The 28,000-nt window shown below is 52.4% G+C and overlaps 1 protein-coding gene across 7 annotated transcripts; it reads left to right on the forward strand.

Annotated features, from left to right (window-relative positions):
* Positions 1-13: 13 nt before the first annotated feature.
* Dlg4 (discs large MAGUK scaffold protein 4) lies at positions 14-28,000 on the forward strand. 7 transcript variants are annotated; one of them, XM_036196054.1, is made up of 21 exons: positions 14-107; positions 360-400; positions 9,870-9,935; positions 13,331-13,384; positions 13,536-13,586; positions 13,786-13,910; positions 14,171-14,340; positions 14,453-14,589; positions 14,702-14,846; positions 21,328-21,623; positions 21,799-21,901; positions 22,095-22,209; positions 23,509-23,685; positions 23,948-23,984; positions 24,081-24,108; positions 24,242-24,289; positions 24,366-24,467; positions 24,795-24,967; positions 25,846-25,955; positions 26,456-26,547; positions 26,766-28,000. In XM_036196054.1, the coding sequence occupies exons 5-21, from the start codon at positions 13,557-13,559 to the stop codon at positions 26,870-26,872; spliced, it is 1,995 nt and encodes a 664-aa protein (XP_036051947.1). In that variant the 5' UTR covers positions 14-107; positions 360-400; positions 9,870-9,935; positions 13,331-13,384; positions 13,536-13,556; the 3' UTR covers positions 26,873-28,000. The 7 variants fall into 7 exon arrangements, with proteins under 7 accessions (XP_036051947.1, XP_036051949.1, XP_036051951.1 ...); XM_036196056.1 differs by lacking the exons at positions 14-107; positions 360-400 and adding an exon at positions 985-1,512 and having other exon boundaries at positions 9,870-10,034; XM_036196058.1 differs by lacking the exons at positions 14-107; positions 360-400 and adding an exon at positions 985-1,512.

A 28,000-nucleotide genomic window follows, 5' to 3' on the forward strand; every position in this document is an offset into this window, starting at 1 on the left:
CTCACCAGCTCCCCGGTCAGCTCTCTGGCTCTTGGCACCCCCACTCTTGCGGTGGGCACCCCCTCTACTTACGGTGCTGCACAGTGACCTCTTCCAGGCCTTGCTGGGTGAGTAATTCCAGGGTTCTGAGGGGCCGTGGCGGAAGGGCTGTCCCGTGCCTATGAGGTCAGGTGTTACCGGTTCTAGACTGGGTGGGCATAACACCTGGTCCAAGCTATAGTCTTTGCAGACTCATGCCACTGTGCCCTCCATCAGCCCAGCCAGAGGAGCTGCTCTCTACAAACAGAAGCCATGGGTAGCAGGGGTGGCCCGAGAGGCCTGGGGAGTGGGAGGGTGACTTAGTTATGTTCCTGTGACAGACATCCTGGACTATTATGAGGCTTCCATCTCAGAGGGTCAGGTAAGGCGCTGCAGGTGGGTGCCTGGCTTCCTGACGGAGCTGGCAGGACTGGAGGGACACACTGATTCCTTGCTAGTATTGAACTGAGACTTCAGGGCCTTGGCAACAGAATCCTGAGTACTGACTGAGGGGTTGGGGACACTGAGAGTGCTTTCTGTGGTCAGCCAGCCCTGTACCCTTTTCTCCCTCTCCCCTTTCTTGGATTGCCCCAATTTCAACAGCAGAGAGCCCAGGCCATAATTAATTACTTTTCAGACTTCCTGTGAATCCTAGAGGAGAACTAGCCCCCAGGATTCCCTGCTGCCAGCCCCCCCCCCTCAGACCCTACCCCATGCCGTGGCCTCCCTCCCACACTTAGACAACCGGGATGCTCCCATCTCAGCTGTAGGCTTTTCCTTCTAAGAAATGAACTCCATCCTCCTTGTTTTTGCTGCCATAACCGAGGCTGACTAGGTCTCCATGTTTGCTATAGGGCCTCTCATCTCCTGCTCCTATCTCCTTTCCCATTATCCGGGTTCCTGCCAGCAGTGAAGGAGTTAACACTGCTAAGGCACCCCCCCATTCTGGCTCCTAGCTCCCTCCCTCCCTCCCCCTGCTTCCTCTCTCCTCCTCTCTCCCCTTCCCTCCTCGGCTCCGCGGCTTCATCGGCCGCTGCCATCTCCAACCCCCCCCCCCCCACTCCCCCGCCACGGCCCCTAGCCCCTGGCCGTTCGGCAAGACCCCTGCATATCCCGGGGCTTCCCGAAATCCAGTTCCCCTCCCCCACCCCAGCTCATGCCCCAGCCCCAGAATTCCGGGGCTGCCAGCCCCCGGTGTCCCTGCCCCTCCTGAGAATCGGGGTGTGCTCCCTAAGCCCCCTCCCTCCCACCTGGGAGCCCCTTTTAGGGTCCCCCCTCCCTTCCACGCTCCCCTATCCTTCTCTTCTCCAACCTTCTCTTTCCCCTCTCACCCCTCCCCCCATCCTGGCCCCCCCTGCAAAAGTGGGGTGCGGAGGGGGGAGGGGTGAGAACCCACCGAGGAGAGGAACAAAACTCCAATGAAGTCAGAGCCCCCTACTCGCCGCCGCGGCCAGGCCCCCCAACATGGACTGTCTCTGTATAGTGACAACCAAGGTAAGCATGATGGGGGGACGCCAGTGGGGAGGGGGAGCAGGTAAGGAATTTGTGGAGAGGGGTTAGGTAGGCCTTCTCTAGGGCTGCAGACACTGGACTGGAGTGAAGCATCTGAAATAAGATGTATTAGAGGGGTCACAATTTAGTTTTGGGGTTCACATCTGAGGAAACGGTGGATTTGGCCACAGGTGCCTCCTGGAGTGATCATTTTGCACCTATAGAGAAATGGAGAATTTGGTGTTTGGGGTGGCTTGGTAGGCTTTGGTGTTCACCAGCAGTGTTTTGAGGGCAATTTATTTAGGGAGAAACCTGCCTGGCTCACATGGGAGTTCTCCTATATGTGGGCAGGTGGGCTGTGTGTGTGTGTGTGTGTGTGTGTGTGTGTGTGTGTGTGTGTGTGTCTGTTGTGGGAGGGGGTTCTCTTTTTTCCTGGGCAAAAAGCTGGTTTCTAGGTGCTGACCAATTTTGGGGGTCTCTTGGCATAAGGGTAAAGGTTACTGGTTGTTAGTGTTTGATTTGTCTGGGGGTGTCAGCTGGCAGATAAGGGTGGCCCTTCAGGACACAGGACATCTTATGATAGATATGTTTGAGATGCTCCTGATTTGAGGGAATTGTTAATTTAGGGTTTGATTATATGGTATAATGGAGTTGTCAGAGATCTGAGGCCTGATACAGAATTACCTGAGAGAATGGACCAGGTGAGGTTAGGATTTGGGGTACTCCCATGGGAGCTAGAAGGTTGCAACAGCTGAGGTTGCCATCTCCAAAGAATGAGAGGTTTAGGGTAGGAATGTAGAGAGAAGGTAGTTGAGGAGGGGACCATGTGGGTGATGCAAAATTTGGGGGTATCCCAGGCAGGTGCCAGTATCCCCATCACCTACATTTCACCTAGTCCTGGTCAAGAAAACAGAAGAGGGGACTGTTACCCTGACTCTTGGGAGGACACCTGGGTATAAGGGTCTCTGAAGACTTGTGGGGTGAAGAGGTTACTGGGATAAAAAGGTGTAGGAGGAGGCAGGGCTGGCAGAGCCAGGATCTCTACAAGGGCCCAGGGTCCCTATGGTTAGAGCCTGGATAGAATGGGAGCTCTGGGATGAAGAGCCCAAGCAAGCTCCTGGTAGGATGTTTAGGTCTTTCTCTGGTTCCCAGACTCTGGGACTGGCAAGCTGGATGCCTGGTGTGTGGAGGGAGGCTTGGGCGGGTGGCAGGCAGCTGGGGGCTGGGGGGTGGGACAGGAAGTGGGGGCCGGGGGAGGCGGGGTCCGGGTGAGTCACAGGCTGGGGAGGGGGTTATATTTAGTGGGAACTGCAGCTTCTTATGGGAGGGAGCTGAGGACACACATGTTCCTTGCCACAAACTCACACATGTGTATACACATGCATTGTGCACGTGTGAACATGATTGGAGATTGGGGGCTGAAGACTTTAGGTCTTGTATCCCCGGCCCCATCTACAGGGCTGCTTGTTTTTCTCTTGTTCTGTGGGCTTTGGGCTTTCTTCCAGGTTGCTGGTTTTCTCATTCCCTGTAGTTTTCAGTAGATTTTTGTGCCTTAGTCTTCTGGCCTTCTCTGAGTGTCTGCCTGTGCCCTTTCTGTCTCTTGTCCTTAGGCCTGATCCTTGGCCCCTAGCTGTTCTCACCTGTGTCCAGATATATGTAGGAAACCCATTGGAATGTGTGGGTTCTGCTTCTAACACGTGAGCACACGAAAGGGTGAGGGGCTTGCCTGCCCTGTAACTATTCTGGGTGGATACATTTATTCATTTCTCTGCTCCACGCTCCTAGGTGTTCAGTGGAGCACATGATTGAGCATCCCTGAAGGTAGGAGGCTAGCAGAGAGGGTCATGCATTCAGGTTTTACTGAGGTTTGGAGACCTAGGATTGCCACATTCATTGGCCAGAAAACTTGTCAGCCTTCAGGGTGGAGGGACTCCAACTCCCATAAGGCCTTGAGGTACAAGATCCCTCAGTGGTAGAGTGTGGCTGTCCTTAGGACTGTTGGGAGTTGTGGTTCCTCTCTATCCAGGGCAGTGGCGGGGAGCCCAGGAAAAACCAGCAGGGGGCACATAGATAGCTTCTGCCCTCCGAAAATGCTGGGGGGGTGGGTTTGAGAGTGCTCCGCCTTTGTAGTCTGTGATCTCGCCTGGTCTGTTTGATGGCCCTCCCATCTTTCGGTGCCTATATTTATAACCTGCTGCAGTAATTTAAGGAACATTTATTGAATACTTAATATGTGCTCAGCTATGTGCTCTGTGAAAACTCAGCTTTACAGCTATCACTGAGTCTTATTCGGTACCTAGATCTCTGCCAGTATCTCTATCTCAGAGCAGCTTTCTCCCACTCCGCCCCCGTCCCTCCCCCTTCTCCCCGCGCTGCTGCCGCAGTTGCCATGGTAACCAGCGACGACTGAAGTTGCGTGGCGGACTTGAGGGCAGGGCGAGGGTGGCGGAGGGCGGAGCAGAACAAATGGGGGCTGGGGGGAAAAGTAGGGAAAAGACAGGGGGCACTTGGCCAGTGCCCCGGAGGCGAAGTGGTTAAGCCTTCTGGGTAGTCCTTATTGGGCAAAACTAAGATGCTGGGGGCGGGGCAATGTAGCCAACAGCTTCATTCATTGGTCGGCAGGGGCGTGGTGGAAGGATAGTGTGGGCGAGGCTGGGGGAGCGAATGGGCGGGAAGCGGAGGGAGGCGTGGTCTCATAGAGCCAGGAGGGCGGAGTCGGCTTACTCTATCGGAGGAGGCGGGCAGAAACCCTCAGAAAGGGGCGGGACTAGGTTGCCAGACCAAAATGAGGGCGGGGCTGACCCGGGAGGGGCGGGGTGTGGTTCCTGTACAGAAAGGAGACCGGGTTCGTGTGGCGGTAGTCCAAGTAATTGCGGGATGCGGGGGTCTTTGGAAAGGAGAATCCGTGGGTTGGAGATATGACGTCTCAATCTTCCTAAGATGGAGGCCTGTTCAGATTTCATCAGAGTACCCCTCCTACCTCAGCTCTATGTTCCAGGGAGACAGTTGCTAGGCGACGGCAAAGTCCTTGATTGCTGCGTTGCCAGGCAACGGGGAAACGGAAAATGGAGGGAAAAAGGAAATGGGGGATGGGAAAGGGTCTTAATAGTCCATATCGCCTACTTGTGGGGAAGAAGGGCCTATGTATTTTGTAGGCTAGGAAGGAATTTTGTGTATAAGCCTGTTTCTCACTGGTTGTTTCTGAGGACCCATGCATTTTATCCAGATATGAAACTAGGACATGGGGGGAGGGATTCATCTTCAGGGGCTTACCTAACAGATGCCGATAAGTGCAGGGGTGAGATTCTACAGAGGTCATTAACGCCTTTTGCCTTAGGTGGAAATTTTATATTCTGTAAACAGCGGATTTGGGGAGAACCCTTACTAGACAGGTGAACATTCACGGGAAGGATATTTGGGAGAGAAGTTTGCAAGTCCAGGAATTTGGGAAAAGATGGAAGACTGAAGTGACATGGGGCAATTTAGGGAATTCTGAAAGATTTGAGGTCCAGATCATTGGTGAAATTATTTTGAGACAGGGTCTCACTATGTAGCCCAGGCTGGCCTGGAACTTATAGAGATCCGCCTGCCTCTGCCTCCCCAGTGCTGAGGTTAAAGACATGCATCACCATGTCTAGCCTGATGCTTCCCTCTCCCCCCCTCTTGGGTGTAGTAGAGAAGATATATATGGAGCTGAGCAGTAGAGGTGCACGCCTTTAATGCCAGCACACAGGAGGCAGAGGCAGGTAAATCTTTTGTGAGTAATAGCCCAGCCTAGTCTACAGAGCGAGTTCCAGGATAACCAGTACTACATAAAGAAACCCTGTCTTGAACCCCACCCCACCCAAAAAAAAGGAAAAGAAAAAATATATATTTGGGTACAAATCTTCCAACAAAAATGTAGCTCAGAATCATGGAGAGGATGTTGAAGGGGGGTGAGGGGCAGCCAGAAAATTTACAAATTTGAGGGGTAAAGAGTAGTTAGATATGGTGGTACAAGCCGGAAATCTCAGAACTTGGCCGCCGGTGCAGGAGGTTGGGAAGTAGAGGCAGAAGGATCAGGAGTTCAAGGTCACCCTCAGCTACATAAAGATTTTGGGCCCAGTCAGTTACATGAAATTCTATTCTCCCATATATATACACATGAGCTGTCAGGATGGCTCAGGGTAAAGACACTTGCTGTCAAGCCTGATGGCCTGAGTTGGATCCTTGTAACTCACTTGGTGGAAGGAGAGAACCAGCTCCCTAAAATTGTTCTTTGACCTCTTCATGCTTTCCACAGCACAGGCATGTGTATGCTAACACACACACACACACACACACACACACACACACACACTACAATAGAATTTTAAATAAAACATAAAATATTCCTTTTTTCTTTTTCTTTTCTTTCTTTCTTTTTTTTTAGACAGGGTTTCTCTGTGTGGTTTTGCGCCTTTCCTGGAACTCGCTTTGTAGACCAGGCTGGCCTCGAACTTACAGAGATCCGCCTGGCTCTGACTCCCGAGTGCTGGGATTAAAGGCATGCGCCACCACCACCTGGCTATTTCTTAATATAAAGCAAGAGTTTGGGAATGATTTGAAGAGAATGCAATTGAATTTGGAAGGTTTGCTCTAAGGAAGATTAAATAATACTCCAAGTGAGGTTTGAGGGGTTGGTATCTTAGTCCATCATATCATTTGGTTTAATGATTTGGACAAGGCAACTCCAAACAAATTTGAAGAAGCCTTATGTGGATGTTTGTGTTAGTCAAGGACAATATATTAATGTTAAGGTCACTAATGGTGGACTGGAGGGCAGATAAGACTTAGAAACGATTGATTTAAAGGATATATAGATATGAAGGCACATCAAAGATCTGTGGTTCTTAACTCTTGAAAACAGAGTTGTCTAGTTATGGGATGGGGCTGGATGAGTTGCAGGAACTCTGTCGGAGTAGATGGTTTGAAATCTGATGGGATGTTTGCAGTAAAAGGCTTCGGGTGGGGGCCTGAGATCTCTCGTAGTTCTCAGAAGTGAGGGGGTAATGCTGTTGCCTCCCCTGTAGTCTGGAAGTACAGTACTTATGAGATACCCGTTGGGGTTTTGTAATAGTTAGAAGCCCAGTGTTTTGGGAGTGGTGGAGAATTAGGTGAAATTAGGGGTCCCTGAGAACCAGAGAGATAAATTGCTAAAGTTTACAAGTGTCAGTATTTGTAGAGGGGTCGAAATGGGAGTATACCAGGGAAGTTGAAGTCCGCAGGGAATGGCTGGAATCAGGGAAGTTGGTAGCCAAGAGGGTCTCCCCTCACCCTTCTCTCCCATCATGACGCTCTCCCGTACTGCGCAGGCGCCGCCCCCCCCTTCTCTGGCCGCAGCCTCCTGTCGCCGCGGCCGCCGCAGCCCCCGCCCCCTCTGCCCCTCCCCCTCCCCCAACCCAGCACCCTTGCTATCCCACCTATACCCTCCCCTGAGTCCCCCTCCCCTTCTCCATGTCGACTCGGAACAGATTCGCCTCCATGTGTCTCTGCGTGGTACGTGCCGCGGTACGGGATCCGGCCCGCTTCCCTCTTCCCAGACAACCCCCCCCCCCCCCATCTCAGGATGCGAGCTTCAAGTGCAGTCGCCGTTCCTTCTGCTTGGCATGGGGTCTCTGGGTCGCAACTTCTTGAAAACAGGCACAGTGGGCTGCACTTCCTATTATCCACTTTAGCCCACACCTCTATTTTTGGGGTGCAAGCCCCGGTTCCAGGTCATTCTGTGCAGCTGGGGCTTTGAAGGTAGGGGGAAGGTACAACAGGGACATTCTGGGGGTGCAGACTTGCCCCAATAGCACAGAGTGCCCGTCAGGACCCTGCATCCCCGTGGGTTATTGGAGATCTGTCCTCCTTCCTGTGTGGATCCAGCTGGCCTGTGATCCAGGACTGAGAGGGGTCGACCTCCCCACCCCCAGGTCTGCAGTGTCAGAATCGTTTCCCTGCTGTACCTACCCCTTCAGAGCCCTTTCTCATGGTAAAATTTCCAGGGACTGAACCTAGGCTGTTACTTCCAGTTACATTTTGAGAACTTTGCCTGTTCATTCTGTGGTCCCCATTTCCCTAACGTCGCCTGGCAGTCTCCGAAGCCTTTCCTTTAGTGTCCGACGCAAGTCCCTCCCCATCACAGGGCTGGAACAGGGAGATATGGGCACTCACTATGATAAAAATGACCCTTGTTTCTTATCTAGAATAAACGATGGATTGTCTCCCTTCATGTCTCCATTTTCTTTGGTGCACCTGGCAGTTCCTCAGGTTTAACGAAATTTCCTGTTAAGTGGGGTGACCATGAAGGGACATTGGGCTCAAGTTCTCCCCAGCCTCCAAAACTTGGGAGGTGCAGGTTTCTGTATTGCCTAATTTCTCTTGCAGGGAATTCAGGGCAATTTCTGTTGGACATTTTCTGTTGGAGGGCATTATCCCCCAGCTTGTGCAGTGACCAGGCTGTTGGTTGACCTGCTCATTCAGGGCTGCCAATCCAAGATGGTTCGGCCTTCAAGGAGGGCTGTTTTGCCTCTATTCTCCTTCCTTTCCTTCCTCTCTGCCTTTTTTGGGAGGTTGGGGTATAAAATAGGGTTCAGGCTGGTCTTGAACTCACTATGTAGCCATGGATGACCTTGAACTTCTAACTTCCAGAGTGCAGAGATTTAAGCATATACTACCATGGCAGATTTTTTTCTCTATACTTTTTCTTTGCCCATGGTCTAAATCTGTGACCTACACTTGGTGAGCCCCATTTTCCGTCTTTAAGGCTCTCCAAACATGTAGAATGTATTTATTTATTTATTGAGACAGGGTCTCACTATGTAACCCTAGCTGATCTGAAACGTTCTATATAGACCAGGCTGGCCGCAAACTTACAGAGATCTGCTTGCTTCTGCCTCCCAAACTCTGGGATTAAAGGCGTGTGCCATTATGCCCAGCTCAGGATGCTGCTTAACTCTAGTTGCCTTTGTGTCCTGGTATGAGAGTTTTTGTTGACAGGACCACTTGCCTCGGCTAATTCTCCCTTAATCTACGGTCAACTTGATACATCACCTTCAGACTTTTCAGAATCATACTCGAGCATCAGGCATTGACTGTCCTTGATAAGCTTCCTTCAACTTGAGCTTGCAACTGTTGCCCCTGAAATGTTGGTACTCTCAGTTTCTCAGACCTTGGGAGGGAAATTCTGCCCACGTGTAGTTAGTTAGTAGCGGCTGTATTTTGTTTTCTCCAGTCCCAGACCTGCATCTGGTACTCTCTTCTTCCCTGACTCTAGAGTTTTGACAGTTCGGCTTCTGTGTGTGTGTGTGGGGGTCAACTCTGGAGGGGAGGGGCCTAGAAGAGCATAGTAGAGGTAGATGTGGAAGGAGCCAGATGGACTTCCGGCCCTTCACTAGTGCCTCTCTCCATGTTTCCTCTCTCTGACCCCCAGTTAATCTCATTTACTGATGTTGCTATTAAGCTGGCTAGTAGGCTTTTGTCCTGGCAGCTGGTTAATTGGGCAGGGAGTCATGTTGAGCCTTTTACCTGCAAAAGTCAGGGGGGAGACCAGAAATTCAGTTCTAACATTGTGCCCTCTTCTCCAGTCAGGGGGCCTGACACCCATTCCTGCTCCCCTCCCCCCAACCTGAGCCTTCCTGCCTCTGTTTCCCTGGCTTCCTCCCCCATTCCATCCCTGTCTAGTATATCCGGATTAGCTGGCTGGCTTCTGGGGTGCCTTTGCTGAGTAATTCGGAATGAGTGAGGCCAATGAAGGAAGAGAGGGGCAGGTTTAGCATTGTCCTGCTTAGGGGCTCCTGATGGCAAGTACTTTCTAGCTGAAGTACCTGACTTGGGTTCCTGTTTCAGGTATACAAGGTGCGGGAGAACTAGTTGTAATGGGGAGGCTGGAGGGGTAAGGGTAGGGTGCAGAGCAGGGACATTGAATGGAGTGTGGGAGTGGGAGATGATTATGGAAGCAAAGAACTTGGGAATAAATGAGGGTACACGGGTCAGGTGCTAGAACTCTTAAAAGGATGGAATAGAAGAGGAAGCCTTGCTTGGGGAAGGTCTGAAGACGATGGTGGTGGGAGTGTATGGGATAGACTGCCAGAGCCATAGGATACGAGGAAGTTGGAGGATGGCGCCTGGACTTGGGTAGAGATGAGAGGTGCTGAGGCCTTGGCTGGAGAGGGGGCTGTCGGGAGGGTGGAGAAAGGGGAGCCAATGGGCTGGAGGAGAGGGAGGGGGAGGAGCTGGTCAGGCCCCAGGGCCTTCCGCACTGCACTGCTGGGGGAAAAGGAGGCGGTCGGGGCGGGCGCCTGAAGCCTGAGGCGCTGGGCTGGCCCAGTGACGGCTGCCTCGGTCCCCATCCCCAGAAATACCGCTACCAAGATGAAGACACGCCCCCTCTGGAGCACAGCCCGGCCCACCTCCCCAACCAGGTAAACGCCCCCGAGCTGGTGCACGTGGCGGAGAGGAACTTGTCCCACCTCGAGGCCGTCCATGGGGTGGTGGGCCACGCCCACCTCTCCCCCCTCAAGGTAGGAGACCCTGGCGGCCCCCTCCCCAGTGCGGCCCTCGGAACCTCGGAGCTGCAGCAATCCCCAAGGGCCGGTAGGGCAAGAGCTTTGGGGGAAAAGATTGGGGATGGTCTGGCATCTGGGTCTTGGGCTCCTGAGGCTGGGGTGGGGGTGTGAGCTTCTTGATTGGGGTGGGGCACGATGCTGAAAACGTTTTGGTCCCACAGAAGAGAAATAGACCAGGCAAGTGGGAGGGGGTGCACAGCCTAAAGCCAGGATGCATGTGCTTTTTCGTGTGTTTGGTGTGTTGAGATGGAGGGAGGATCGCCCAGTAGTGCCCCCCATGCCAGGGCCCTTCATTCTTTCACATGCCCAGCCTCCGCTTCTGTTTTCTGTGTCCAGAGTGCTGTTCCAAGTGCCTGGTGCCCTGATTTGCTCCTGACCCTTTCCCACTCCTCCTCCAGCCTCTGCCTCTGGGCCTGGCTCTGCCTGTTCCTGAGTCTCCAGCTCTTTCCATCTGCCTGGACTGAGACCTCAAGTCTTGGCCCTTTCTGCCTCTTCCTGTGCCCCAGCCTTTGCTCCCCTCCCTCCCCCCCCTCCCCGCTGCCTGGCTGGTTCTTGATGCTGTCTCTCTCTTCCTCCCACGCATGCGTCTCCTTCTCCCTCTCGCTGATCCCCCAGCTCAGGCCTCTGTGGCCTGATCAATCCTCTCCCGGTCTGAGCAGTCGGCCCTCTCTGTGTCCTCCAGCTCCCTGTTTCTTTCCGTTTCCGCTCTTCCCTGATCGTCTCTGTCTCTTTGCCTCCTCTTGCTCTCTCCTCCACCATACCTACTTCAGCCATCCCCTGTCCTCATTATATATGGCCACCTGTTCCCCTACCCTCCTCCTTGGTGCTCACAGTATGCTTTCAGTATTCCCCCCCCCCCCCCCCCCGAGCCTGAGAGGCCTTATTTCCGAGATCTCCCGTTTCCCAGCCCCCTTTCTCTCAATCTCCTCTTCTAGGGACACAGCTGTAAGATTGAGGAGAACACCAAGGGGCAAGAGTGTGGGATGCTTTAGGAAGGGGGACCCTAAGTGTCAGGGTTGCTGACATTTTACCAAGGAGATGGGAGGAGGTTTGTGAGCCCGGGTGAGGCAGGAAAGTGGGTGCAGCAGTCTCTGAGGCTAAAAGTGGCGTGGGAGGGGTTGGGGAAAAGTGGGAAGGGCAAGGGTCTTAAGGCATTGGGGTAAGACGGGAGTGGGGCGACTCAGCTGCTTGAGAGGAAGGAACATGAAGCACTGGACATGGGAACAGTGCAGAGTATCTGCGCGCAGCTCTGTGCCTTCAAGGAGTCAAAGAAGACTCCAGATGCCCTTTGTAAGCTGGGGCCATTATGTCTTGGGTAGGGAGGAAGAGATGCTTGGTAGGGGTAATAGCTGTACAGTGCAAAGGTGTGGTGGCCCCAGAGCTCAGGGAGTGGCTTGGGAGAGTTCTAGAGGCCGTACGTAAGTGAAGGTGGGAAGTCTCAGGACAGGGCTTCAGCTCAGGGACTGGAGATGATCAAGTACCCAAAGCAGTTGGAGAGTGGGCTGAGAAATGGAGGGCTGTGATTTGGAGAAAGAACCTTAAGGGGTTGGAGATAAGGTAAAGGGGATAATGAAGTGCTCTCTCTCTCCTCAGAGAGGTGACAGGTGAGGATAGGAGAGGTAAGGGATAGAGCTGAAGTCTGGGATAGGGACAGGGAAGTGGGTGGAGAATGGTGACTGGGGTTGGGAGATTTTGGAAAACTGAAGGCTGGTGACAAGGATCTAGGGAGAGTGTAGGATTAGGGTAGAAATAAAGAATAGGGAGGGACTGGGTGTGGGGAGAGGTTGTAGTATAAGGGTGGGTCTGAGGATGGGTGCCACGGAGGATGAAATTGTGGATGACTTCAGCAGCCAGTGACGGTTGGCTAGACAACAGCGTTTGCTTGGGGGCGGGGTGGTGGTGCGAGATGACAGTCGATTCATGGGTATGAAATCTATTAAGGGGCCCAAAATGGTTGGGAGTTTCTGGGCTTGAGAAATAGCAGGAAGGGAGAAGAGGGACCTTTATAGGAGAGGGAGAACTTAGGGAGGGCACTGGGAATCTTCGTACTTGGTCGGTTTCAAGTATTTGTCTAAGGAGGAAATAGATTGGGGACCACCGGAAGGAGTCTCTTGGCAACCTCACCTCATTGCCATAGAGACGTGGCTTCGGTTGCCCTGGCAATTGGGGAAGCCCCTAGGACAAGTCTAAAGCTGTCCCCGCCCTGCAGTTTAGCGAGAGACCCGGCTGCGTTGAGGCCACTGACGTCAGGGACCAGGGCACGCCTCGCTTTAACCCTTTCCTTAATGAAGTGGGGGCGGGGAGGAGCGGGGGCAGGTAGAGGAACAGGCTATGTTCTGGATGCCTTTTACCATCCCTCCTTCCTGACGTTCTTTGCACTGCGTAGGGTGAGGGGCTCAAAGGAGAAAGGAAGGCAGGTTATTCAGGATGCACCTCGCCCACGCCCACGAATAGAATCATTTTGGCCTCTCGGCCCGGCTAACGGTGGGCGGGTCCAGAGCCGGAGAGTCTTGCTCTAGGGAGTCAGTCGTACCCTAGGCCACGCCCCCCACCCGTTGTCCTGACTACCAGGCCTCCTGGAGGTGGGTCTCCCCAGGTCTTGGCTGGTCTTAGATACTGTTGCTAGGCAACCTGGTCCCTGGAGGAAGGGGTGGATTGGATGGCGGGTGGGTGAGAGAGAGGGAGGGACCAGAAGCTGGGGAAACCCCGGATTCTCATGGCGCAAGATTTAGAGCAAATGTGTGCCAAGGTGAGGGACAAATTTGGGGGAGGGTTATCAAGATATCTGGGTGATTTTGAGGCTATAGAGACAGGAAGGGGGCTCCAAAGAGGAGAGCAGGACCTAGTGGACCTGAACCCTGGGGTGTAATGCGTAGCACGTAATGCATGTAACACCCTGTAGTGTTACATCCGGTGAGAAGCATCCCCCCCCCACCAGCATGCTCCCCCTTTCCCCACTCTGTACCATCTGCTGCTCCCCTCTCCGTCTGGCTGTCTCTCTCTCTTCCCTCTTCTCATACACCTCTTTAAACATCCAGGGGCCTGGGGTGCCTGGGTGTGCGTGTGTGTACGAGTGCATGCACATTTGTGTAATGTAGACAGGCTGGGTCCTTGAGTTGCTCTAAAGGTGGTGGAGTGGGCTTGGCTACGTAGCTGAAAGAGGGTCCAGATTGGTAGGACCCGCCTTTGGTTATGGACTTCCTCTGGAGTCCAGGCTCAGGTGGCTTTTTGTCTTCTGTCTCCTCTCCCAGGCCAATTCTCCCCCTGTGATTGTCAACACGGACACCCTAGAAGCGCCAGGATATGTGAGTTGTTTAGATTTTGGGGCTGGGGCCATAGCAGAAGGGTAGGAGAGAGGAAGGGAAGGAGTCCCTATGCGGGGGAGGAGGGGCATGTTCTCTGGCTGGAATATCCGTCTCACTGTTTTTGTGTTTCTGTCCCGTGCTGGAGTTGCAGGTGAACGGGACAGAGGGGGAGATGGAATACGAGGAGATCACATTGGAAAGGGTAAGAGCCAGCCCCTCCATCCAAAGTCCCTGGGCTCTGGGCTGGTGTTTCTTTTTGTGTCTGTGTTTCCTAGGTGTCCAGATCCTTAACTATGTCCCTGTGTGTTCTAGCTGTGCCTTTCTAATCCTGTCCCCTCCCGCTTCCCTTAACAGAATGGGGCAGTAAGGGGAGCTGACCCTCTTGTCCTTCTCCTTATCAGGGTAACTCAGGTCTGGGCTTCAGCATCGCAGGTGGTACCGACAACCCACACATCGGTGATGACCCATCCATTTTCATCACCAAGATCATTCCTGGTGGGGCTGCAGCCCAGGATGGCCGCCTCAGGTGGGAAAAGAAGACAGGGTTTAGGAAGCTAGTACTGCCGAGCGGTGGTGGCATACACCTTTAATCCCAGCACTCGGGAGGCAGAGGCAGGTGGTTTGAGGCCAGCCTGGTCTACAGAGGGAGTTCCAGGACAGCCAGGGCTGTTACACAGAGAAACATTGTCTCAACAAACAAACAAACAAACAAACAAACAAAAAAGGCTAATATTTTGAAAGGGAGGCCTGGAAGCTCCTGTCTCAGACCCATATTGTTGTTCCCAGGGTCAATGACAGCATCCTGTTTGTAAATGAAGTGGACGTTCGGGAGGTGACCCATTCAGCTGCGGTAGAGGCCCTCAAAGAAGCAGGTTCCATTGTTCGCCTCTATGTCATGCGCCGGAAACCCCCAGCTGAGAAGGTCATGGAGATCAAGCTTATCAAAGGGCCTAAAGGTAGTGACTACTGTTTTAGCCCCAGTCCCCTCCCAACTGTCTGCTTCTCCCTGCCTCCAAGGCTTGCTCCCCAGGCCCATGGGCAGCCTCTTCTCCCCTCCTTGCCATCCAGGACTTGGCTTCAGCATTGCAGGGGGTGTAGGGAACCAGCACATCCCTGGAGATAATAGCATCTACGTAACGAAGATCATTGAAGGAGGTGCTGCCCACAAGGATGGCAGGTTGCAGATTGGAGACAAGATCCTGGCGGTGAGGGCCTGAATCATGTTTCTATTCGAGACTCAGGTCTCATGGCAGGCCTGGGGTCCTCACTACCTGACCATTTCTGGCTCTGTCTGAGCTCTGCTTCCCTTGACCCCAGGTCAACAGTGTGGGGCTAGAGGACGTCATGCACGAAGATGCCGTGGCGGCCCTGAAGAACACCTATGACGTTGTCTACCTAAAGGTGGCCAAGCCCAGCAATGCCTACCTGAGCGACAACTATGCTCCCCCAGACATCACAACCTGTGAGAGCCCTCCAAACCTCAAAACTCCTCACAACCCATCCTAGTAGTTCCTAAGACACATAATCCCATGACAGCCCCTGAAGCCCATTTCCGTGAAATGGCCCCAACCTCTGACCCTTGTGGTGGTTTAGAGGAGATGGAACTCAGGCATGGTGAGGCACCAAAAAACAACCCAAGGACACAAGGCCCACTTGGCTTTTTTTGATCAAATCTTTAAGTAACAGATAATTAAAAATAATCCCAGGACTTGGGAGGCAGAGGCAGGCAGGTCTCTCAGTTAAGAGGCCAGTCTGATCTATGGAACATGTTCCAGAACAGCCAGACAGAACAACACACAAAAGCCCTGTCTGGACTCCCCCCACACACACACCCCCCACACTAATGGAGGAAAAGAACTGGGCATGATGGGACATACCTGCTTTTCCAGTACTTGGGAGATAGAGGTAGGAGAGTCAGGAGTTCAAGGCTATCCTGGGCTACAGAGCAAGTCTGAGGTCAGCCTGGGCTGCTTGAAACTTGTGAGAAAATAGTGTAGGAGAGGAAAAGGATAAAATTTTTACCTTTCATTTTATAAGAGCAGTTCACGAGGTCACAAAGATACCATGGAAGAAGGAGTGTAGAGGGCAGCTGTGCACCCGGATAGAGAGGTGTAAGTTCACCACACCCCAGTAGGTATGCACACAGTAGGTCTCCACACACAGCAGCGGCACATCAAGAGGACAACATTGTCACAGAATAAGGTTTATTTCAGAAAACCGTAGTTGGCCTAATGTTAGGGAACCTCTTCACTGATTTGATATATTAAAAGTGAGGAGGGGAATGGGGGTCCACCCCTATAATCCCAGAATTCTGGAGCCAGAGGCAGGAGGATTGGAAGTTCCAGGGCAGCCTGGGCTACATAGGAGATGAGACCCTATCAGAGGAAAGAAGTTAGAAGATCAAGTACAGATGTGAAAGTCCACTGATGATACTCAGCAAAAACCTTTAGTAAACCCGGGAGTAGAGATCCTAAGACACAGAGAGTAGTTCCTAGCAACCAGCAGCAGATGGTTCACGTCAGGAAATCCCAGCAGTGTGCCTATCACTCCAGGAGTCAGGCAAGGATGCCTCTCACTGCCGACACCCCCCATCACTCCAGCACTTCCTCCATGCTGCTGCTGTGGCTGCGGCTGCCTACCAACCGGAAACTGTTCCCGGAATTTCCAGTAGTTAAAAAGATTACTTACTTTTTCTTGCAAGGGTGACAGGGATGGAACCCAGGGTCTCATGCGTGCTGAGCAAGTGCTCCACTACTGAATCATACCCCTAGGCCTCGCAGCCCTGTATAATCCCCTACCTTCCTTTTCTTCATGGAGTGAATATTGGTTAATTAGGGAGAAGTAAGAAAGAACTCCTCAGAGGGATGTTCCCTTCCTTGGGGTTGTTTTTTTTTTTTTTTTTTTTTTTTTTTAAGATGGGGTCTTTCTGTGTTGCCCCAGCTATTCCTTATGTAGGCCAGGCTGGCTTTGAACTTGGGCTGATTCTCTTGTCTCAGCCTCCTGAATGCTGGGGTTACAGGTGCATGTCACCATGCTTGGCTTTAGAATTTTTATTTATAGGTATCTTTTTGTTGTTGTTAAGACAGAGCTTTTCTGTGTAGCCCTGGCTGTCCTGAACTCACTCTGTAGACAAAGCTGGCTTTGAAATCAGAGATCTTCCTGCCTCTGCCTCTCAAGTGCTGGGATTAAAGATGTGAACCATCATACCTAGCCCCATTATACTAGGTCTTTTTTAAAAATTAGAGGGAAAAATTGGTTTGTTTATTTGTTTGTGTATATTTGTGTGGGTATGGACATTCCACGGTGTGTGTGTGCAGGACAAAGGGCAGCTTGGGAAAGCCTGTTCTCTCCTCCTACTGTGTGGATTGTGGGGTTTAAACTCAGGCCATCAAGCCTGGTAGCAAGCACCTTTACCTTTCAGCTGTCTAACCCAGCCCATGACTTGTCTTTGAGGCGAGGTTGTGCTGGGGTTCAGGCCTTTGCCCCTTCCCTTCCTTTCTCTTCCTTTTTCCCCCTTCTTCTCCTCTTTCTTCTTTGGTTTTCTTTCTTCCTTTTTTCCCCTCTTCCTCTCCTCTTTCTTCTTTGGTATTCTTTTTTTCTTTCCTTTGTGGTACTGGGGATTTAATCTTGGTCCTTGAACATGCTAAGCAGATGTCTGTAACAGCTGTATCCTGCCCCAGCCATGCTACAACTTTTTGTTACTGTACATCCTGGTCTTGAACTAATACTGTTGCCTCAGCTAAGGAGTGCTGGGGTTACAGGGTGAGGCACTATACTTGGGGTGGCCATGTTATTATTATTTTTTCCTTGTTTTGAGACCATCTTAACTGTGTAGCCCTGGCTGGCCTGGACCTCATGAAGTCTGCCTGCCTCTGCCTCCTGAGTGCTGAGATTTAGGTGTTCACCGCTGTGGCCGTGGCCACATTCTAAACACCCCCACCCCACCCTGCCCTTTTTTTTTCTAGCCAAGGTTTCTCTATATAACAGACCTGGCTGTCCTGGAACTCACTCTGTAGACCCAGCTGGCCTCGAACTCACAGAGATCCGCCTGCCTCTGCCTCCTGAGTGCTGGGATTAAAGGCGTGCACCACCACTGCTGGGATAAATCAGTGATTTTTAACCAGGATAATATTTTTAGGATAAATTTATCATAACACTTTGTTATGGTTAGAATGGGGGAAACAGGAAAGGAATATTTTTGTCATTTGACAGAAGTATAAATTTGACAAGAAATATAATAAATTTATGAAGAAAATGATGAAAAAAAATTTGAGACAGTCTCATTGTGTAGTACTGGCTGACCTGGATTGCCTAGAATTCATTATAGACACTAGGCTGCCTTGGAACTCACAGAGATCCAGCTGCCTCTGCCTCCTCAGTGCTGGGATTACAGGTGGGTGCCACCATACCCACTGAAAATGAGGCAAAAATTTTTTTTTTCAAGATGTGGTTTCTCTGTGTAACAGCCCTGGCTGTCTTGAAACTCACTCTGTAGACCAGGCTGGCCTCGAACTCAGAGATCTGCCTGCCTCTGCCTCCTGAGTGCTGGGATTAAAGGTGTATGCCATCACTGTCTGATAAAATGATAAAATTTTAGTGAAGGGTATAAAATAATGCTTTTGGATGGATTTTTTTTTTTTTTTTTTTTTGAGACAGGGTTTCTCTGTGTAGCTTTGGAGCCTGTCCTGAAACTCACTCTGTAGCCCAGGCTGGCCTCAAACTCACAGATATCCTCCTGAGTGCTGGGATTAGAGGTGTGTGCCACCACCTCCCGGTGGAAAAATTTTTTAAAGTTTTTTTCTTACATGTATTTAATTTGTGTGTGTGTGTGTTTCACATGTGTAGGTGTGTGCTCACAGGCTCACACATCATAGTAGAGATCAGAGGACCGTATGTGGGAGTCTGGTCTCTTTCTACCATGTGGGTCCTGGGGAAGTTGAGGTTGGCAGGAATCTTTACCCACTGAGCCTGTATCGAAAACAATCTTAGCATGTGAAAAAGATCTCAACTTTCTTCAAATCACACACTTTATGGAATCCTACTCAGAATTCCAGTGTTATCTGTCCCTGGAATTTATGGAGCATCTGAAGTTCAACTGGAAAACTGGGGGAAAGAATGGAATATTATTCTCCTTTATCAAATCGGAGACATACCATATTCAAATACTATGGTACTGTTTGTTTTTCCTTTTTCTTTTTGAGAAAAGGTCTCACTATGTATCATTGAAACTGGCAGTCCTGCTCAGCTCCTAGGGCTGGGATTATAGGTGTGTACTATCTCTGAACCCTGTAGCCTACTAAAAATAACTTGGACTCCTTGGAAAAAGGATGGTTTCCAGTCTTGGGCAAGAGGCAGGAGGAGCAGTATGTACTTGTAATCTGTTTGGGAGGTTGATGTAGGGGAGATTGAGAATTTAAGGAAAGCCTTGCTACATAGAACCTGTCTCAAAAAATGACTGGGGATGTAGTTTAGCTGGTGGAGTGCTTGCCTGGTGTACATGAAGCCCCTGGGTTTTATTCCCAGTACTGGATAAAACTGGGCTTTATGGTACATGGTCCTAGTGCTCAGGAGATGGAGGTGAGGGGTCTGAAGTCCAACACCACACAATGGGTTTGAGGCCAGCCTGGGCTACATGAGACCCTGTTTTGTTTTTGTTTTTGTTTGCTTGTTTTGTTTTTTAACTCAAAGCAGGGCTGGGGAGATGGCTTAGTTGGTAAAATGCTTGCTTCAGAACCATGAGCACAGAGTTTGTGTCCCTAACACTCACACAAAAAACTGGGTGCTGTGGTGCATGTCCATCACTCTGGCTCTGAGGGATGGTGCAGAGACAGGTGGATTCCTGGAGCTCACTGGCTGGTTATCCTGAATCTGTGAGCTCTCAGTGAGGTGGAGCTAGGCATGGTTGATTCCAGCACTTGGGAGGCAAATGCCAGGGGATCTCTGAGTGTAAGGCCAGTCTGGTCTACATCATGAGTTCAAGGACAGCCAGAGCTATATAGTGAGATCCTATATTGAAATAAATAAACAAACAAACAAATAAAAATTAAGATGGCGAATGCTTTTGAGGGAGACACCCAAGTCAACCTCTCGCCTCCATTGTGCGTGCGCACGCGTGTACACACACACACACACACACACACACAATCAGAAAAAGGAAATATACAAATGTATAAGATGAACCTTAACTAATTTGTTATACTATGGGGCCCCAAAGAAGGGACCCAAAACTATTAGAGTTACAGCATACACGTAAGCCATTCTGAAGAGGATTTTCCTGGCCTTTCAGTATTAATTTAGTATGCAAAACACACGAGGTCATTCATAATAATATCTAAGAAACAGCTGGGAGCCAGGCATGGTGATGGCTTGTGTAGTCCCAACTACTTAGGAGACTGAAGTAGGAGGGTCAGTTGAGCTCAGCCAGGCACGAGCAGCGCAGTGAGATCCTGACTAGGGGATAAAACCCGAATCAAATTATGATCAAATGGGTTGGGACTGGGAAGCTGTCATGCAGCAATTGTATAGGATGAGCAAGGTCTGGGGTTCCATCTTCACTACAAAATCATTTTCTCTTGTTACCTTGGGAGGATGCTGGCTTACCTAGACATATACCATTCTTCCTGAAGACGTGTAAGGGAGGTAATCAGTCATCCATCCCCTTTCTTCTGTATCAGCCTACCACGGAGCAAGCACAAGGTTGCCATGCAGCAGTGTGGGTGGGTGTGCATGTTTTCTTTCTTTCTTTCTTTCTTTTTTTTTTTTTTTTTTTTTGTTTTTTCAAGACAGAGTTTCTCTGTGTAGCTTTGGAGCCTGTCCTGGAACTCACTCTGGAACTCACTCTGTAGCCCAGGCTGGCCTCAAACTCACAGAGATCCACCTGCCTCTGCCTCCCGAGTGCTGGGATTAAAGGTGTGCACCACCACCACCCAGTGCATGTTTTCTTATTGCTTTTGTTCAAGATAGGATCTCATTAGATAGCCCAAGCTGACTTCAAAGTCACCAAGTTACCCATGCTGGCCTTCAGCAGTCATCCTGAGTGGGATGGCAGGCTTGAACACAACACTTAGCAGGTAGGACAGTCCTCTAGAAAATTCTTACTAATGATTGTAGAATATTAACATTTTGCAGTCCCTGCAAATATCAGAATTAGACACCATCATCAACACCTGCAGGAACTTAGGTGGCAGGCTGGTGGAGCACATTGTAATGAGCTGATCAGGCTGATGACACCAGAGCCTGCCAATTCTAGGAACACAGGCAGCCAGCTGCCCCCTCCCCCTTTTTGAGACAGGGTCTCACTACATAGCTCTGACTGGCCTGGAACTCACTGACCATCCACTGCTTCCCCAGCACTGGGATTGAAAGTGTGTGGCACCACATCCAGCAGACTTCACTGCATCCTGTGGTGATGCTGTGGAAAGCACAAGGCTGGTACCCCGGGAGAATATTTTCACACTGAATTTGAGTCTGCTCAAGCCTCTAGGACAAGCCTAGAGAGACAAAAAAAGGGAGGAGACAGGGATGGGCACACGGTTAAGCAAGACCACAGGGATATAAGCAGGACTATCCCTCATAGAATGCAGGAAAAGACTTTAGTCGAATGATCGATCCAGTTTTGAAAAAAATAGATGACTAGCCATGAGGAAGAGAAATTTTATGGATTGAGAGACACTAACCAAAAGGCAGTCTGAAAAACACGGTACTAGTATTCCCCATGGGCCCCACCGTTCCTAGCTTACTGCAGACATATGACCTTCAATTCAGATCAGTGCCCTCTGATGGCATCTGTAAATTCCCAACCCCTGATGCTGCTGATCACCAATACACTTTCCTGGTAGAATAACTCCTCTTTGGCCAAGCCTGGCCCTGGGCTCCCCTGGAGAGGGCGGGTGGGTGGGCACTGTTGTCTGGTTTCCATCTCATTCTTTTCTGCCTTCTCTCAGCGTATTCTCAGCACCTGGATAATGAGATCAGTCACAGCAGCTACTTGGGCACCGACTACCCCACAGCCATGACCCCCACTTCCCCTCGGCGCTACTCCCCTGTGGCCAAGGACCTGCTGGGGGAGGAAGACATTCCCCGGGAACCAAGACGAATCGTGATCCACAGGGGCTCCACAGGCTTGGGCTTCAACATCGTGGGTGGCGAGGATGGTGAAGGCATCTTCATCTCCTTCATCCTTGCTGGGGGCCCTGCTGACCTCAGTGGGGAGCTGCGGAAGGGGGACCAGATCCTATCGGTGAGAAAGGCCTGTGCAGGCCTCTGCACTCTCCCCTGAAGAGAGTGCTATGCTCTTGGGGAGGGAGGGTGTGGCTGGGGTGCAGCCTGGTCCTCCTGGACCATTCCCTGACCCACTTGGACCCAAGAATTACTGTCTTCCTGTCCCAGGTGACAACCTCTTCTCCCCCGTCTAGGTCAATGGTGTTGACCTCCGCAATGCCAGCCATGAGCAGGCTGCCATTGCCCTGAAGAACGCGGGTCAGACGGTCACGATCATTGCTCAGTATAAACCAGAAGGTACCAGGCCTAAGCTTCCCTGTCTCATTGGGTAAACTAGTCCTCAGAACTGTTACTTTAGCTGATGGATGGCCTCAGCAGGGGTGGGGTGAGGATGGGTGTGTGTGTGTGTGTGTGTGTGTGTGTGTGTGTGTGTGTGTGTTTATGGTATTAGGATGGGACAGAGTTCCAGAACCTTCTTGTCCTTTCTCAGAGTATAGCCGCTTCGAGGCCAAGATCCATGATCTTCGGGAACAGCTTATGAACAGTAGCCTGGGCTCAGGGACCGCATCCCTGCGGAGTAACCCCAAGAGGGGTTTCTATATCAGGTGAGACGCTCCTGGGTGTGATGTTATTGAGGACGCCATGTATTATTTCCCCACTGAACGTGTGTCCGTCCCCCACACAGCTCCTTCCCTAAATCCTGTCTGCCTCCTACTCTCCCACCTCACTCAGACCTGACCCTCAGCCCGCAGTTCACAGGCTTGGCCACACAGGCTGATCTTCTAGAATATATTATCTGGGTTGAAAAACAACCTGTGCCCCAAGTGTCTTAATTGCCTTCTAGCCCCTGGTTACCCACGCATTTCCCCAACAGCTATTCTGGTGGGACCTAAGGTCAATGTCTGACCCAGCAGGCATCTCTAGCACCTACCCTTCTCCCTCCCTCCCCTCCCTCCCTCCTTCCTTCCCTCCCTCCCCTCCCTCCCTCCCTAGGCTGAATTTGAACTCCTGTGCTTTAGTAATCTTCCTGCCTTAGATTACAGGCACTTGTCACCGTGCCCAGCTCTGGGATATTTTGAGCCCTCTTTCAGCTTGGCATCCCTGTGGGAAGCCTTGGTGGGAAGGACCGCAGCTCTTTGTGCCTGCCTCTGTCTTTCTTTTCCTTCCTTCCTTCCATCTTTTTTCCCCTATGCTGGGGATTGAGTCCAGAGCCTCAAGCGTGTTAGGCTCACACTGAAAGCCCGCTGGAAACACCTCGGCTTCATCCCGACTGCTCACAGCATTTGTCCCTTCTCAGGCCCCTTCTTCGTGGTTCCTCTTCTGTCCCCTCACAGGGCACCAAGGCCCCCCCTCCCCTCCCCTCTCCTTGTCCTCTTTCTTTGTCCAGCTGGCTGGCCTTATCTGCCATGCTGCTATACAGGTCTCTCTTAAGGCTGTCTGGCCTAGCTTGATACCGTCTTGGAGACCTAGACCAGTTCTGGCTGCTGCTTTTGGGCCATCTCCACTGGGCATGTCCCATTCGACACGTCCTGGGCTGGGCTTGCTGTGTCTCTCCTGGATACTTGAGTCCCTTCTCGGAGGCCGGTATCCCTGCTCCCTCTTCTCCCGCCTGTTGGAATCTCATGGGTCCCTGAGGATGTTCAAGTCTCACTGCCAGCTGACACTACATGACCCTGGGGGCTGTGTCTTCTCTCAGTCCCACTGTTTTCTCTGCATCTTTGCTCTTCCAGAAACCTGACAGAGCTTTTAGTCCCTAGGCGGTTTGGGGCTTTCTCTGTGTGTGCCACCAACAGTCCATGCTCTGTTACGGATCCCTTGCCCAGAATCTGGCCGGTTCTCGAGGTGGCTGATGCACCTTCCCGGGTTCTCAGCCAGGCCCTGACCCACAGTCCCTCGTGCTCTAGGGCCCTGTTTGATTACGACAAGACCAAGGACTGCGGCTTCCTGAGCCAGGCCCTGAGCTTCCGCTTTGGGGACGTGCTCCATGTGATTGATGCTAGTGATGAGGAGTGGTGGCAGGCGCGGCGGGTCCACTCCGACAGCGAGACCGATGACATCGGCTTCATTCCCAGCAAACGGCGGTGAGGCTCCTGGGGCCCTGCCGCCTCCCCGAGAGAGGCATTACCATTCACAAGGTCTCCCCGGGTGGACATTCGGTGGAGGATTCTTGGGGGTGTGCTAGACCCTGCTGGGGGACCATGGCTCCCATCAGCCCCTGGGAAAGGACTTCTCACTGAGGTCCACAGGGCCCAGGTGTGGCTAGGAAGACAGGATTCCCACCTGGTCCAGGGGGTGGGGCCTCATTGAGCATTTCCCTACTGTTCCCGTTCTTCCTTCCCACAGGGTTGAGCGACGGGAGTGGTCGAGGTTAAAGGCCAAGGTAGGTGGAGGGTAGATGATGAACTTGGGGAGAAGTCGTAGGGGTGGTCTCTGAGCTAAATCCTGAACTTACCATAAGGTTGGTTTTTTCTTCTAGGACTGGGGCTCCAGCTCTGGATCTCAGGGTAGGTAGGACTAATGGGAAGCTGTGGGATGAGTGGAGCATGGAGTTCCCCTTGACGTTCTCGGGAAAGCAGGCAAGATGGTCTCCAAGTCCCCTGTCTTGGAGCCTGTTGCAGATGCCCTGTCTCCTACCAGGTCGAGAAGACTCGGTTCTGAGCTACGAGACAGTGACGCAGATGGAAGGTGAGCCCCAGCCCCAGCCTCAGCTGCCCTGCCCGCCCACTCTGCTTGCTGCCTAAGCCCACCTCTTTCTCCTCAGTCCACTATGCTCGCCCCATCATTATCCTTGGGCCCACCAAAGACCGTGCCAATGACGATCTTCTCTCTGAGTTCCCCGACAAGTTTGGATCCTGTGTCCCTCGTGAGTATGGGGGCCTTGGATAGAGACGGAGTTGGAGTCGGGGGACCTGAGGCGCCTACTTTGTCAGGGCCATGACACTGGAGTACAGTGGGACACAGATTACTGTGTGTGGGGGTGCTGCCTGCCCACTTCTGTGTCTGTAGCAGGCAAGGCTGGGCCCAAGCTTAGGAAGCCCCTGAGTGGCAATTCTGTCCAACCTGAGTCTCAGTTTCCCCAGCAGCACCCTACCAAGGACCAGTTGGGCCCTGAGGTGGACGAGGGGTTGATGTAGGCTAGTATTAAGGGATGGTGGTTAGATCTTTGTGGGATGGGATGACTTCTTGGCAGATACAACACGTCCCAAGCGGGAATATGAGATAGATGGCCGGGATTACCACTTTGTGTCCTCCCGGGAGAAAATGGAGAAGGACATTCAGGCGCACAAGTTCATCGAGGCTGGCCAGTACAACAGCCACCTCTATGGGACCAGTGTCCAGTCTGTGCGAGAGGTAGCAGAGCAGGTAAGAGCTGGCGGGCACCGCATCCTCTTCCTCCCGCCCTCCCCCTCCCCTTTGCCTCTCTCCAGCTCTCTCTAACTCTCTTTCTCTCTGTCTCTTTCCCTGCTGGGTCTGCACTCCGCTCCTCTACCTCCTTCTCCTCCTCTTCCGTGGCCCGCTCCCCTTGCTTCCTGACCCCGTGCTCCCCACTGCCATCTGTCCCCATCTCCCTCCTCCGCTTCCCACTCCTTGCCCCACTTCTCCTCTCTTCCTGGGGCTTTGCCTCTGGTGCCTTGCCCTTCCCCACCTCGTTCCCTCCTTTCTCCCCGACTCCCCTGTGCTCCTCGTTCTCTCCTCTAATGGGGGGGGTCCTCACTACCCACTCTCCCACCCCTCCTCACCCCCTTTCTCCACTGCTCCCCACCCTGCCTGCCCTCCCTCCATGGCTCTTTTCTCCATCTGCCTCCCTCCCTCCCATCTGTCTCTCCCATTCCTTCCATCTGTCTGTCCTCTGTCTGTCCTCCCCCCTCCTCCCTCTATCCTAATTCCTTCTTCCTTTTCCCTTTCCTGCCTTGCCCTACCTGGTCTTCCCTACATCCTACCTCTCCTGCCCCTTCGCCCTTGCTCGGCCTTCATCCTGTGGGTCCTGTGTCTCCTACCCTTTGTTCTGCCCCTTCCCTGCCCTCCTGTGCCTGGCACTTCATCTTCCATTCCCTTCCCTCTACTGGTCACTCTGTCCACACCTTTCTGTTTTCTTGCGTGCACGTCCTTTGACATCTGTTACTTCCCCTTTGGCCAATCTCCTGCCCGCCCCCTTTCTATATTCTGTGTTTCTTCCTGGCACCTCTGTCTGTCCTTCCCTGCTACCTGCTGGCCCCCTCCGCCTACCCTGCCTGCCCCAGGGGAAGCACTGCATCCTCGATGTCTCGGCCAATGCCGTGCGGCGGCTGCAGGCGGCCCACCTGCACCCCATCGCCATCTTCATCCGCCCCCGCTCCCTGGAGAATGTGCTGTGAGTATGGTCCTGGGGGCTCCCCCTCTGCTCCCTACACTTGTGATCATGGCCTCTCAAGGCTCCTACCTTGATCTGTCCTCTCAGAACCTTGGACAACAATTCCCACTGTGCTCAGAGATCTCAACTCTGAGTTTAGAGCCAGGGCTTGACGCAATTGCAGGCTTCTCCTGCCTCGGGCTAGGCAGGACTCCAGTTCTCAGGAGCGCCTCCCTGGGCCACACACAGGCCGGGGCAAATCAGAACCTCAGAGGCAGTTGGAAGTTGGAGTCCAGATCCCTTCTGTGGGGCTGGAGACTGGAGTGATGAGTTCCAGAGAGGTCCTGGATCGGGTGGGTTGCCGTGTGCTCATCTGTAGCCCCAGACGATGTCAGAAATCATGTTGTTTGCTATGGGCGCCAACAAGGAGAAAAGCTGCAGTTTAGCATGCTAGGATTGAGGAGGAAAAAATGCAGAGAGGAGCCCACCCCTCAGCTCTACCTCTCCCTCCCTCTTGACAGAGAGATCAATAAGCGGATCACAGAGGAACAAGCCAGGAAAGCCTTTGACAGAGCCACTAAACTGGAGCAGGAATTCACAGAGTGCTTCTCAGGTGAGAGGTCTCAGTTCCCCGTGAGCCGTGAGGACAGGGAGTCTGCTGAGATCTGATGGAGCTGCCCGACTGGGTTGGTGTGGGTAGAGGTGTCCTGTCAGTGGGCGTGGGGACCCGTGGCTCCTGGCTGGAGGAGGGGCAGGTGCTCCTTGCTCTGGGCTCCTTGGCCACGTGTCCTTGGGACCTTGGCCTCACTCCCTGCTCCCCCTGACTCACAGCCATCGTGGAAGGCGACAGCTTTGAGGAGATCTACCACAAAGTGAAGCGTGTCATTGAAGACCTCTCAGGCCCCTACATCTGGGTCCCAGCCCGAGAGAGACTCTGATTCCTGCCCTGGCTTGGCCTGGACTCACCCTGCCTCCATCACCTGGGCCCTTGGTCTGGACTGAATAGCCTGAGCCCTTCGAACCCCAGACCCCCTTCCCATCCTTCTTATTTATTTCCTTTCTAACTGGATCCAGCCCGTTGGAGGGGGGACACTCCTCTGCATGTATCCCTGTACCCCAGAACAGGGCTCCTGGACCCCAGGAACCTGGGGCCTGGGTGGGGCTGGGCTCCTGGTTCCGAGCCTTTGCTCCTTAGGACCCCTACCCCTGCCCGCCCCCATGCACACACAGACCCACTGGGGGCCTCTGCCCTCCCCATTTTCTCCCACATACATTCCAGAAGTCAGGGCCCCTCTCAAGGAGTACCCGCTGTAGGGATGCAGGGCCTCAGGCTTCCGCGCTCTCCCGAGGCAGGGGCTGGGGTCACCCCTGCCCCGTCATGACTCCTCATGTCATTTGAGTTCTCATTTATTTTCCCCATTGTTTTCTTCTCAAAGGTGGTTTCGGGGGGAGAAGTGGGGGACTCAACTATGGGGTCCCTGTCTTCCACACGCCTCCCACCTTTTTTCTCGCCGGTTTGCATGAGTGGAAGGCCTAACTGTGGCTTTTTTTTTCTTTTTCTGGGATTTTTTTTCTTTTCTTTTTTCTTTTTTTTTGGGGGGGGAAAGGGGAGGGATGGGTCTAGGGAGTGGGGAATATGGGAGGGGGGGGGGGGGTGAGGGGTCAGGGGTTGGGTGTCCGGGAGCCAGGGGAAGACAGGAAATGCTGCCGCCTTCTGCAATTTATTTATTTATTTTTTCTTTTGAGAGAGTGAAGGGAAGAGACAGATACTTGAAACCCAGTGTGTGGCCTGCTTTTTTGGGGTGAGGGAGGGAAGTGGAGACACACAGGTGGGGGCCTGGGATGGGTGAGTGAGAATTTAGATCCCTCCTTACCTCATAGAGAGCAGGGTGCCTGAAAGGGTCCCGGGAAGGAGCTGTCAAGCCAAGGCGGCAGAGATGGTGATGAGCGGGCCTGGGAATTGCTGGAGCTCTGCTAGTCCACGGCAAACCCAGTCTAGCCCTGACCATTCCCCAGCTGACCTTCTCCCTGTTGTCACTTATTCCTAAAAAAAAAAAAAAAAAAAA

Source organism: Onychomys torridus, chromosome 8 (genome assembly GCF_903995425.1).
Source record: "Onychomys torridus chromosome 8, mOncTor1.1, whole genome shotgun sequence".
In the NCBI taxonomy this organism is placed as follows: domain Eukaryota; kingdom Metazoa; phylum Chordata; class Mammalia; order Rodentia; family Cricetidae; genus Onychomys; species Onychomys torridus.

Coding starts and splice junctions, on each gene's coding strand:
- Dlg4 (XM_036196055.1), top strand. CDS start 6,985: ATGTCGACTCGGAACAGATTCGCCTCCATGTGTCTCTGCGTG. Junction 13,587..13,785: donor AGGAGATCACATTGGAAAGG/GTAAGAGCCAGC, acceptor TCTCCTTATCAG/GGTAACTCAGGTCTGGGCTT. Junction 24,109..24,241: donor CTCCAGCTCTGGATCTCAGG/GTAGGTAGGACT, acceptor GTCTCCTACCAG/GTCGAGAAGACTCGGTTCTG.